At 41.8% G+C, this 13,526-nt stretch overlaps 1 protein-coding gene across 5 annotated transcripts in view; it reads right to left on the bottom strand.

Moving 5' to 3' along the window:
- ZWILCH (zwilch kinetochore protein) overlaps positions 1-13,526 on the bottom strand; it is an 89,515-nt gene that overhangs the window by 34,919 nt on the left and 41,070 nt on the right. The window contains exons 16-17 of one of the 5 annotated variants that reach the window (XM_033920237.1): positions 12,965-13,084; positions 10,644-11,746 (exon numbers count right to left, since the gene is read on the bottom strand). In XM_033920237.1, coding sequence (XP_033776128.1) covers positions 12,993-13,084 — 92 coding nt within the window. In that variant the 3' untranslated portion in view covers positions 10,644-11,746; positions 12,965-12,992. Of the gene's footprint in view, positions 1-10,643; positions 11,747-12,964; positions 13,085-13,526 lie in introns of those variants that run through there. The other 4 variants (XM_033920232.1, XM_033920233.1, XM_033920234.1 and 1 more) reach the window with 4 other exon arrangements.

Genomic DNA, 13,526 nt, shown 5'->3' with positions numbered 1-13,526 from the left:
ATGGCCCAGTGAGATAAATGTTTCAACACTCATAGAAATTGAATTGAGCGTTGGAGCATTTACTTTGCTGGCCCGTGCTAAAACACTTCCGTGTTATTTTATGATTTATTTATCAATCTTGAGGTTAACTTTTAATTATAAATTCATTTTTTCAGTTTGTTATTAATCTTATTGAATGCTTTTATGGTGTCATGTCTTATGTTATTAAAATTTTATTGTAGATATGAGTCTACAAAATCCTGACTGGTATAGAAATGGTAAGAGTGACTAGATTTTTCATTCTTTCAAAAAGTATAAAGATTAGGAGACAATCAATGAAGTTACATGGAAATACATTTAAAACAAATAGGAGGAACTATTTTTTCACTCAACAAATAGTTAAGCTCTGGAACTCGTTGCCAGAGGATATGGTAACAGTAGCCAATGCAGCTGGGTTTAAAAAAAAGGGTTTGGTCTTTGGTATCCTGGCGGGCACCGCAGGCTCCGTTCTTCTCTCAGTGGCACTTGTCCCTTTATGACTTAGCTCTGTTGGAACGAAGACTAGCGGGGACGCAGGTTGAGAGCCTTTGGATCAAATTTCAGGATGTTTGGGAAGAGTATTGGCTATCCCTTCCACATCGGGAGAGGAGTCTGTTGTTAAATTGTTGACCTTTTGGGCTCTACTGCTCCTTCGTGGAGTGGGGTGTAGTTTCTCCTCGTGCTCCATTCGCTCTTGTAGGCTTTTCTCTTTTGTGTCTGCTGGGGAGTTTGGTCTCTTCTTTCTATTTCTTTTTGCATTCCCTTTCTATGTTATGTTTCTCTTTTGTTTTATCTCTCTTTACATTTTTCTTGTTTTGGTTGCCTACCACATAGGTCTGGGGGGGGGGGGAGTTTGGCTGTTCCAATCTCTGTTTTTTGGTTGCTTTGTTTTGTGGGGAGGGTTGTAGCGGGTTATTCTAAAATCTTGTATTGGGCATGTTCTGACAGCTTGCCATTTGTTTTTTGATGTATTGTTGTATTGTGTCTGTTGCCTGCCTACCTTGGGCGGGTGACTTTGTTTTGCGGATGTGTATTTGTTTTTTCCTGTTTCTGTATACTGTTGGTTTTGCCCAATAAAGAAATATTACACAAAAAAGGGTTTGGACAAATTCCTAGAGAAAAATCCATAGTCTGCTTTTGCGACACACATGGGGGAAGCCACTGCCTCCCTAGGGATCGGTAGCACGGAATGTTGCTACTATTTGGCTTTCCAGAATCTTATGATTCTTTGGGGTTCTAGAATCTTTCTATTATTGGGATTCTGCCAGGTACTTGTAACCTGGATTGACAACTGTGGAAACAAGATCCTGGGTTAGATGGACCACTGGTCTGACCCAGGATGGCTCTTCTTAGGTTCCTATAGATTACCTGGGGGGAGCCACTATTTGCCCTGGAATCAGTAGCTACAATGTTGCTACTCTGAGATTCTATTTGGAACCTTCTCCTATTGTTTGAGATTCTGCCTGGAAACAGGATCCTGGGCTTGATGGACCATTGGTCTGACCCAGGATGGCTCTTCTTATGTTCCTATAGAATACATGGGGGAAGCCACTATTTGCCCTGGAATCAGTAGCTGCAATGTTGCTACTCTGAGATTCTACTTGGAATCTTCTCCTATTGTTTGAGATTCTGCCTGGAATCTGCTAATCTTTGAGATTCTGGCATGTTGCAACCACTTGGGTTTCTACCAGGTACTTGTGACCTGGATTGGCCACTGTGGAAACAGGATCCTGGGCTAGATGGACCATTGGTCTGACCCAGGATGGCTCTTCTTAGGTTCCTATAGATTACCTGGGGGAAGCCACTATTTGCCCTGGAATCAGTAGCTACAATGTTGCTACTCTGAGATTCTACTTGGAACCTTCTCCTATTGTTTGAGATTCTGCCTGGAAACAGGATCCTGGGCTTGATGGACCATTGGTCTGACCCAGTAAGGCTATTCTTATGTTCTTAGATGGACCATTGGCTCTTCTTAGGTTCCTATAGATTACCTGGGGGAAGCCACTATTTGCCCTGGAATCAGTAGCTACAATGTTGCTACTCTGAGATTCTACTTGGAACCTTCTCCTATTGTTTGAGATTCTGCCTGGAAACAGGATCCTGGGCTTGATGGACCATTGGTCTGACCCAGGATGGCTCTTCTTAGGTTCCTATAGATTACCTGGGGGAAGCCACTATTTGCCCTGGAATCAGTAGCTACAATGTTGCTACTCTGAGATTCTACTTGGAACCTTCTCCTATTGTTTGAGATTCTGCCTGGAAACAGGATCCTGGGCTTGATGGACCATTGGTCTGACCCAGGATGGCTCTTCTTAGGTTCCTATAGATTACCTGGGGGAAGCCACTATTTGCCCTGGAATCAGTAGCTACAATGTTGCTACTCTGAGATTCTACTTGGAACCTTCTCCTATTGTTTGAGATTCTGCCTGGAAACAGGATCCTGGGCTTGATGGACCATTGGTCTGACCCAGGATGGCTCTTCTTAGGTTCCTATAGATTACCTGGGGGAAGCCACTATTTGCCCTGGAATCAGTAGCTCAATGTTGCTACTCTGAGATTCTACTTGGAATCTTCTCCTATTGTTTGAGATTCTGCAATTCTGGTCATCACATCTCAAAAAACATACAGCAGAATTAGGAAAGGTACAGAGAAGAGTGAAGAAAATGATAAAGGGGATGGGACAACTTTCATATGAGGAAGGGCTAAAGCAGTAGATGGCTCAGGAGAAAAATGGGTAGATGTAAATTGCTTGTTTTTGTTTTTGAAAATACTATGACTACAAAGCATGCAATGAAGCTATAAGTGGTAGATTTAAAACAAAGAAAGAAAATATATTCACTCAACATGTAATTAAACTCTGGAATTCACAGCCAGAGACTGTGATAAAAGCAGTCAGCTTAGCAGGGGTTACAAAAGAGTTTACTTCCTAAAAGAAAAGTCCATAAGCCATTATTAAGATGGACTTGGGGAAATCCACTGTGTATTTCTAAGACAAACAGCATAAAATCAGTTTTATCTCCTTGGGATCTTACCAGGTACTTGTGGCCTGGGTTGCTCACTGTTGGAAACAGGACACTGTGCTGTAATCAAAACTGTTTTTTAGACGTATCCAGGGACTTTTTAGGCCTCTGAATCCTGCTGTGCGCCCAGAGCTGAAAGGAGCATTTCTGGAGGAGTGGTTAGGGCGGGATGTGGGCCGACCTAGACTTAGTCATCCTGCAGGGTTAATTGAATGTTTGAAGAGCTAGGCAATGTAAAGACACATATAAGTGCCCAAAAGGTATCTAAAGTGACCACTGCAGGGACAAAGCAAAGACCCCCTTCCCCCCCTCCCGTGTTCACTGGCTCCGTCGCACCCCCACAAAGTTCAGAATAAAAACATACCTACCTGCCTCCAGAACATCAGCACCTGGCAAAGGAAAGCCTATTAGAGCTGCACAGAGGTGGTTTAAGTAGTCTGGGGCTGGGGCTGAGCTAGTGAACCATAGAGAGGACCAGGCCCATAAGCCACTCTAACCACTACATTTATGGAGGCAAATGTGTATCCTCCAAAACCCTAGTCTTCTGCCATTTACTTGCCACCTGCAGCCATAAGGGCTATTGGGGTTGTAGACAGGTGGGTAGAGTGGGTTTTGGGGGGCTCATAATGACCTATAAGGGAGTTCTGGTGAGATGTTTATCTGGCACCCTTTGTGTGAAGTTCACAGCAGTGCCCCGTAAGGTGCTCTGTTGCCATGTCTGGGTGGCCAGTCCATCACAATGCTGGCCCCTCCTACGTCCATATGGTCTTGTTCTGGGCGTTTGGGTTCTTGAACAAATTTTTGGTCTGGACGATCAAACGCCTAGACATCGAGATAGATGATTTTTGGGGCAAAAAAATTTTGGACATACTTTGAGAATGGACATTTTACCGCTACCAACTTTGGGTGACTAGCGCCCTATGTCCAAATCGTTTCTTTTGATTATGCCCTTCCACGTGTGTAAATGGGGGCTTCACCCATGTGCCGCACATGCTTAACTTCTGTGTACGCCCCTCTTCCACATATGCACTATGTAAGTCAAGCAGGTATTTTCAAAAGAGCATCAAGTGAAATGCCAGCATTCTAAATATGTAGAGTGAACACCGAACTTTATAGAATTGCAAGATCAACATTTGGCGTCATTTGAAAATTGACCTAGGAGTTCATTTAAGAGTTGAATTTTCTGTTGCGTTTTCTTTTGGCGTTCTGCGATCTGTGGCTGGATTTTCACAAGTATTTCAAGTTTCAAGTTTATTTCAAGTTTATTTAAATTTAATGGTTCGCTTAAGAATTCTAAGCGAATAACATTACAATAATATTGGGGTAAAAACAGTTGAGATCATTTTTGTGAATTAAAAAAACATATTTGTGACCACTTAACAAAACAGACACTACTGGAGTGGTTGGGAAAAACATGAGGGATAAAAAGTTACAATATTGTTGTTTCCTCATAGATAGGCGAAGAGAATTGGATAGGGTAGGATAGAACATTGGGGTTGGGGTACCTGAAGGTAGAAAGTTTTCGAAATTTATGATATTTTAAATTAATGAAAGATGATTCCTATTTAAGGGTTAAAGGAAGCTTTAAACATGTTCAATGTTATGTGAGAAATGGTGTGACAGTCGTGTTAGTCAATATGTAGAAATGTAAAGAACTAAAACAAAACAAAGAGAATTAAGCAGATACCTTTTTTACTGGACAAACTAGTTTAGCTTTCAAAGGTAACTGTTCTTCAGATCAGAGATAAGGAAATGTTGATGGCTATCAGGATATAAGAGTGAAACATCAAAGTATTCAAATGAGTCTTACAGGAAGGTTAATATGAAGGTAGCAAAGCAGTAAAACTGACGGTTTGTAATGTGAAAGAAAACCAATGCCTGTCTGGTACAGTAGACGTCAAAATGTTCTGTTTAGAGAATGACACAGGGACAAATTTTTCCCCATCCCTGTGGAACTCATTTTTCTGCCCCGGTGAGTTCTTTTAATTAGACCTATCTTCTTTCTTTTCTATGCTTATCTTTGCTCTTATATCTTTTCTCGTTACCCACCAGATGTGTTTTCCCTAAATGTTTCTTCACTTTCTTTAAAGATTGTAGTTCATCCCCCTCGCCTTTTGTACCAGTTATTTATTTGTACATAAATACTATGTATTTAATTGTATAAAACTGTTTTGTTTTGTCCCCTATTTTTAAAATGTTATATGCATTGAAATATTTGATATTGCGTGTACAACAAACCTTAATAAACTTGAAACTTTTCCTGCAAGCTCTGTCTTCATCTGCACAAGCTTTAAACACTTTAAAATCCTATGTGTTCGAGGCTTGTAGAGTTAAGGCAGAACTTACAGGAATGGGGCAGGGACAGCGACAAAACTCACGGGGACGGGATGGGAAAATTGAGTTCCTGCGGGGTTGGGGACAAATTTGTCCCTGTGTCATTCTCTAGTCCTGTCCAAGGGGACACAAGGGGGCATCATGTCAGAGGGTCCCCACAACTGAAGAGAGGACTCTAGCTAGTAATGGGATTTGGGTGTTTTATAACTGCAGCAATACCTTTTCTATTACCCATATAGGAGCCAATTTTTCAAAATGATTAGGGGTACTAAACATAGCGCTCCCTGGACACACTCATGGAGTTTGCTCAATATTGGAAGTACTCAAGCACCCACAGACCTGACTTCTATGGTCATCCAAGGACCTGGAAGACTCCTAGATAGGGTGACAATCATATCCTTTGACTAGGGACATATCCTTGGAAGTGTGAACCAAACAACTGAGTTGGTTAGTCTTTTTTTCTGCTGTCATCTACGATGTTACCATACAGTAAATATACAATTTCATACAAGGAGAGAATTACTTCAAGAGTGGAACCTTCTAGACTCGGCGATTTACCTACCATCTGTAGCTCAGATGTAATATTTATACTCATCACTATGTTTTTCAGAGAGCGGCTCCCCTTTTTAAGATTCTATGAATGAAACTGGCAAACTGCATCATCTTCCCTGCCTGACGCTCTCTAAAACTTCAAGGTCATCTCAGCCCAGAGGTCAATGTTTCACAGAAGAAAGAAAGACACACACACAGAAATCTAACATGAAGTGGACTAGAAGCATTGGAAGAAGGAAATTATCCAGAAAATAGAAAGAAATGTTTGATCAAAGAGGAGGAGAGCTTCCCTCCGTCACCTGCATCTTTCCTTCTCCAAAGGGCTCTCGACTAGCTCATCCTTGGAATGGTTTTTCCAAGTATCATTTTGCACTTCAGTGCAGATGAAAGAGAACCAGACTCTAATCCATTCTGATCAAATGGAGCTTACCCTGAAATGAGGTCTCTAATCCCATGTGTCCCTGTTATCAAAAAGGGGATCATAACACAGATCAGAGCCTAGGTAGTGGAATGCAAACAAGCACATCCCTGCTCAATAAACGTGCTAATTTCCAGTCTTAATATTCGCAAGTAATATCCATCACACAGACCCTGCTTGGGAAGACAGCAGGTCCTCATCAGTCAATGGCATCCGCTCCTGCCAGTTCACGGCGGGAGGCAAATAGTTGATACTTAACAGCTTTGATGATGCCCTTGGGGGGGGGAAGCGAGAGTATCATAAATAGGTCTGGATCATCTTGCAGAAATTTAAACCTGCATCCAAAGACACACAGGCAGGGATGTCAACAAACTGTGTCTCTTGGCAAAGGCGGTGATGGGAGATTTGGGCTTTTTGGGGGGAGAATATGGAGGTGATATTGGAAGGTCAAAGACTTTGTGCTACTGAAGCTATACTGGTATGGGTCTGTTTGTTGCTGAACTAATTTTCTCCTTTACCCCTCCACTAAGTCACAAGTATGACTATGGAGCTAGATGAGACCGCCAGGGATTGGCTATGTGGCTGGACTGATTTCACACCTATAGTGTCTGACAAGAGACAATACCGCTAGGTAAATGGGTTCCTACACTCACTGCATTAGGGCTCTCGGCACTTGGGTGTTACAATACATTACAGTGTTTGAGGAAGGCATAACTGGTAGTGGAAAGGGTTGGGGGATTTCATTGTAGGGAACCACTGGCAGTGAATGACGCTGGGAGATTTCAGTGGTAGTAGTGTCATTGGATGGTCTCAGTTTTAGGAGACACTGGCAGTGTGTCAAATTGAACATAAGATGAATGAGGCAGGAAAGATCGTTGGTCACAAATTTGAATTTTGGTGGGAAAATTCAGTTGGTCTCTTTTTCCAACAGAATGGTGACTTTTTAAAGATGTTCTTCAATTGAAGCTGGGTTATATGTTCCCTCAGAGTTTCCGCAGCTGGCATCATGCTTGTTGGAGGTTTCTGGATCTCGTGGCGTCTTGTCAGGTAGAACCAACGTTTCAGCCATCATGCTGTGGCTTTCTTCAGGGTATGCTGTGAGGTCTGCAGTTTGTCTTTATACAGTAGGTCCTCAAACCCGAATGGTTGGGGCTTGAGGTGAATGACGCAGGAAAGTCCGTTGGTCACAAATTTGAATTTTGGTGGGAAAATCAGTTGGTCTCTTTTTCCAACAGAATGGAAAAGTCTCTGGTGACTTTAAAGATTTTTCTCCTCTTGAAGCTAGGTTATATGTTCCCTCAGGGTTTCCGCAGCTGGCATCATGCTTGTTGGAGGTTTCTGGATCTTGTGGCGTCTTGTCAGGTAGAACCAACGTTTCAGCCTTCATGCTGTGGCTTTCTTCAGGGTATGCTGTGAGGTCTGCATACAGTAGGTCCTCAAACCCGAATGGTTGAGGCTTGAGGTGAATGACGCAGGAAAGTCCGTTGGTCACAAATTTGAATTTTGGTGGGAAAATCAGTTAGTCTCTTTGTCGCTTAGAATGGGAAAGTCTCTGGTGGGTTTAAAGATGTTCTCTCTGTGAAGCTGGGTTATATGTTCTCTCAGGGTTTCTGCAACTGGCATCATACTTGGTGCAGATTTCTGGGTCTCGCTGCATCTTGTCAGGTAGAAACTGAAATTTCAGCCATCATATGGAAATGCTGAGAGAACATTATCTATCTGTCAGAAAGAAAGCCTCTAAAGCAGGGGTGTCAAATTCAATCACATTAAGGGGCCGAAATCCAAAACACAGGCTAAGTCGCGGGCCAGACCTCGCCCAATCACCGCCCCAGACCCCGCCTCCATAATAATACTAATTATACCACCATTTTTTCCATTCATTTTTCATATATACACATACAATATAATCTTATTAACACATAATGATAATGGTTAACCACAAAATTAAACTACACAAAACACACTGTATGCTTCTCAACATTCATTCCTACCAGAACACAGATAACCCCTATGCAAATACAGGACCAAATCTAAAAGTACTAATATATATATTTTTTTTAAAAAACACCCTAAGACTCAAGATTCTGCATGCAGTACAATCCCCAGAGAAAAAGAATCAAATGTATTTCTTCCTGAGCAGATTAAAATGCTCAACATTGATACAATTCAAACACTAACTTGAAAATTAAACCATTCCCCCTACCTTTGTTGTCTCTCTCCCTCCATGCTATGCCTCCCTCCTAACCTTCTGGCCGGCTCTAACCTGGCCCTTTTATGCGGCCTGTGGTCCGATGCCCCCCAGTGTTACCTTGTGGCCGGCTCCCTCCTCCTTACAGCTGTAGTGTGCATGGAGCTGCGTGCAGCGGCTCCTCATGCATCCTGTATCTGAACCGGAAGCCTTCTCTCTAGATGGAGACCAGGAAAAAGAAGGGTGAGGAAAAAAGGAATAAAGCTGGAGGGAGAGGGGTTGATTTCTAGGCAGAAAGAGGAGGACAAGTTCCTGGAGGAAAAGTCCATAAACTGCTGTTGAGACAGACATGGGAGAAGCCACTGCTTGCCCTGGTGGCATGGAATGCTGCTACTATTTAGGTTTTTGCCAGATACTTGTGACCTGGATTGGCCTCCGTGAAGATGGAACACTGGGTTAGAGGGACCATTGGTCTGATCCAGAAAGGCTTATGCTCTTATGATAAACAGACATGAAATCATGTAAAGACCATAGAACCTATCCTGTCTGCCCATCCATACTAATGTACTCTACAATCCATTCCTCTCCCTTAGAGACTCTCTATACTTGTCCCAAGCTTTCTTCAATTCAGATAGTTTTTGTCTCCACCACCTCAATGAGGAGGCCACTCAGATAAATCACTACATTTCCCATACAGAAGTATTCCCTTTCACTTTCATCTTATGTCCCCTCATTCCAGAGTTGCCTATCAATTGAAAGAGACTTGCCTTTTGTACATTTATCCAAGGAGGTATTTATGATATCTCCCCTCTCGTGTCTTTGTGCCAAAGTACACATATTGAGGTCTATAAGTCTGTCCCCATATGCTTTATAATAAAGACCACTGGCCATTTTAGTAGCCACCCTCTGGACCAACTCTGTTTATCTCTTTTGAAGATGGGACTCTAGAATTCTTCATAGTACTCTAAATGGGGGTCTCACCTGTTTCCTGCTGGCCATTCCTGTCCCTATGCATCAAGTGGAGGAGGTGGGCTAGTGGTTAGAGCTGCTGGCTCAGCACCCTGAGGTTGCAAGTTCAATCCCAGACTGCTCCTTGTTACTCTGGGCAAGTCACTTAACCCTCCAGTGCCCCAGGTCCCAGTTAGATTGTGAGCCTGCTGGAACAGATAGGGAAAACAGTCCTGGTTCTGTCTTTCAACCAACTCCCTACTCCACTTACACTAGGCCTTTGCCTAGCTACCTACATTTACCAGGAGTTATATAGGAATTAAGTTATACATTTTCAATAGTGGGTCAAGGTTTGGATCATGAACTCTGGAGGGTTGAAATGGGTTATATTATGTATATAATCTGGTAGAGACCCTCTCTTTAAGAATACAGGTAGAGCTGAGATCAGGTATTCCCTTGGCTTCTACATCTGGGTACAAAATGAGGGAAGAGGATCCTGTGGAATTGGGGAAATTCTCTGCACTCTCGATGGTCCTATTACACCTTAGCAAAGCACCTAAGCATTTGATAGCCTGTGCTTATAGTTCCTGGGAATTTAACAGAGGGCTGAAGACTACAAGCTCTGACAATCCCCAGTGGGCCTCTTTGGTTCACATGCCACATGAACAAACTTTAGTTTTTGGTTTTGGCCAAAACCAGCTAAGCAGCTGCAGTTTCAATTCTGGCCAAAAGTGCTTAGACAGTTTTGATTGGCCTCTACTATAGTCTGTAGGCACTTTTGCAATCTTATCTGAGCAACCTATACATAAAGCACTGCAATATATATGATGATTTTGTGTAGGATGGGCTGGGGAGGGCATCAATGGGAACTCCACTAACTTGGAACATGAGGACATTAATAACCAGACTTTACGGTAGATATCCTGCAAACAACAGGATGGTTGGATAGGCTGGAATGAGCTTAGACGGCAACTTCAGCAGTTAGAACCTAGGAGAATACCAGGAGGACTTTAGTCTATGGCCCAGAAATATCAAAGAAGAGACACATTAATTTAATCATTTATTTGCAATGGGTGTAACTAAGGTGCATACTGGATGGACCGTTCAGGTTTTTATCTGCTGTTATTTACTATATTATATAAGCTTGACAATTGGGTTTTGTTTTTTTTTAATAAATTTATGGACAAGTTTGTTTTAAGAAACATACCAACAATTTTAATTTTTGGTGGAATTCATTATGTCACATATACAGAATGGAAAGATCATTAGCTATACAATATGGAAATTATAAGAAATTTATTAAAATTTGGGAGCCATTAACATCCTTTTGTAATGATTAAACGCCATTTTTCTTTTGAAGTACACATCAGTTATTATAGGGTGGGGGAGGCGATTCTGGGTGGGATGAGGGTTAAATATTTATATTATAAGTTATAATAGTAAAAATATCAAATTATGTATACATTGTTACTGTTTTGATATTTGTACACTTGATGAAAATGAATAAAGATTTAAAAAAAAAAAAAAAAAAGAAACATACCAACACACATTGCCTAGGCTGAACACAATATATCAGGAAACAAGTACAAAACAATCTCCACCCACCTATCCTCCTCCCAAAGCCAACTCCACCCATGTTTTTTTTATTTTAAGGAAAACGACGAAAATAGAATTTTACATAAAAGTGTCTTATCAAAGGAGCCTCTTTCAGCTTCTACTAGTCATAACAGTTAGAATAAATATCAGCTTAAGTGCCTATAAAATGGAAAAATTGTGGCAGATGAATGAGGTAAACAACCCCCCATACACAATTTCAGCCTTAAATTGGAAACTGTAGAGCAGAATAAGGCTTAGAGTAGAATGTCGTATCCCTTTAAAGTCACCCATCCAGCGATTTAATCTCTGTACCAAGAGACTCGTTTACTAAAAAAGAATTTTGAAATCTCAAATAGGAGGGTAAAAAGAATGCAAACACATACTCCCTCTCTATATCAAGGGATGGGTTTTTGTGAAAACACTTCTAGGGTCTGAAAGACTGATGCTGTCTTTATCTTCCTCTTGGTGTTTCAGATGCCATGACAAATGATATAGAAATGGTGACTGAGACGGTGTGCACAGAGCTACCCTGTTCATGGTCGTCCTCCGGAAGCAGAGCTAAATAATCAGTTTTCCAAGCACACTTCATCCGAGCTGTGAGAAAGATTCCAGATCCTAGATCTCGTCAATCCTTGGCCACTGAATGCATGAAAGGTTCTGGAGTCCATCTTCCTGGAATGAGAAGAAAATTCATCTCCGTGCTGTGTGCATCTAGGCATGGAAATAAAAACCTGCCTTTGCCATGATGGGGCCACTCAGGAGTTTAAAGATGTAGTGAACAGTTAACATGGGGATAATTATATAAAAGAACACCTAAAAAATAAGTGCATTTTGGAAATATTTATAAGAAAATGAAGGTGACTAAGTGCCTTTATAAACAGGCTTCCAGACCTATTCTCAGATGTCTATGAAAGCTGGAACTTCAAATGAATGCTTGCCTGCATTAAATGGTCATTTGATTCAATGCTAACAGCCAACATCCTTTTTATTGGTTCAAGGACGGATTATTAGCGTTCACAGGAAAGGCCAGGTTGGCTTAGACCAGTGTATCGCAAACTGTGTGCCCTGGCGAGACTCCAGGTGTGCCGCGAAAGAGAAAGGTCAGTTACTGCTGACACTGGTGCCTCTTCTCCTCTCTGACCTCCTGCAATGGAGGGATTTCCAAAAAACGTCAGTTTGTCCGGGTGACTAAAGGACCTGTGAGCATGCACAGACGTCAATGTTGAGTGTGTCATGGCAGAAAAAGTTTGTGACTGAAACCACTGAATTTTTCCTCTCTCTACAGTATATAATGATTGGAAAATATAATCAAATTAAGCGATCGTCCCACTGCCAATGGTTATGTCGAGGTTTTGAGCTCCACCATACCAATGCATCCTGATCCTGGCCTGCAGAACTTCCTCCCTCCCACCCCCCAATTACCTCACTTTTGAGATCCACACACAGAGCTCTACAAGTTATTCCTGGGGGCATTCTGCGCAAACATTTTGAAAAGTCAGAAAAATTTCCTCCTATTTCCCTCTTCAAGCTCCAACCTCCCCAATGGCACATTCACATTTCTCTGCAGATTTCAGAGATTGTTAATACTTTGACAATAATATGTTAGGAAACAAAGAATGTTATGGTCTATTCAAATTCAAAACGTGCTCAGTAGGCTGAAAATCCGCTTTTTCATACAGCCTTCAACTCATAATCCTACTCCCCTCTGCTCACCTCTCTAGCTAGCAGTTTAATCATCCCCTTTAGCCTGACATTCTGTTTGTCTCTCTTGTTTAGATTGTAAGCTCATTGGTGCAGGGACTGTCTCCTTTGTGACTCTGTACAGTGCTGCACACATCTGGTAGCACTCTAGAAATAATTAATAGTAGTAGTTTAGAACCAGAAACTTGCCAAAAATACCTTTAAGATGGATATCCTTTTAGATGAAATGCACCAGGCTGCAGCTAACCATTGTGATAAAATACAAAGCTTCTTCACCGCTGCCAATGACTGTCGTTTCCAAAGGAAGATCTGTACCACAAACAAAAGGCAAGAAGTGGAAGTGTTAAAGGTACTACAGCAAAATTATCAAAGAGCGAAACACACAGCTCAAAACATGAGGCCTGCTGCTCTAAAAGACGTTCGGGCCTGGGACCAGCCACCACAATGGGCGCTACGGTTGTTTTGACCTTGTATTTCCACAGATTTGGTTTATTATTTACACCATTAGGACTCCTGATGCAGGCTGATTAGCTGTGTTGAGTTCTTAATTTGACAGGTGTTTTTAAGATGGCCAAGACGGTTTTATGCATGGTTTTTACTATTGGTTGCTATTCAAGAGGGTTTGAAGACCAGGCTTGCTTTGCTTCTTTCCATTGGACAAGCCTGGGACCAAACATTCTAGAAAGGAGATGGCTATAAAAAGCTTTCACCAGGCACGTGCTAATCAAGCGAAGGGACTTGTCAGAGAGAA

This window comes from Geotrypetes seraphini, chromosome 14 (assembly GCF_902459505.1).
Source record: "Geotrypetes seraphini chromosome 14, aGeoSer1.1, whole genome shotgun sequence".
NCBI classification, from domain to species: domain Eukaryota; kingdom Metazoa; phylum Chordata; class Amphibia; order Gymnophiona; family Dermophiidae; genus Geotrypetes; species Geotrypetes seraphini.
Note: the sequence above shows the minus strand (reverse complement) of the source record. Positions and strands in the feature narration are given on the sequence as shown.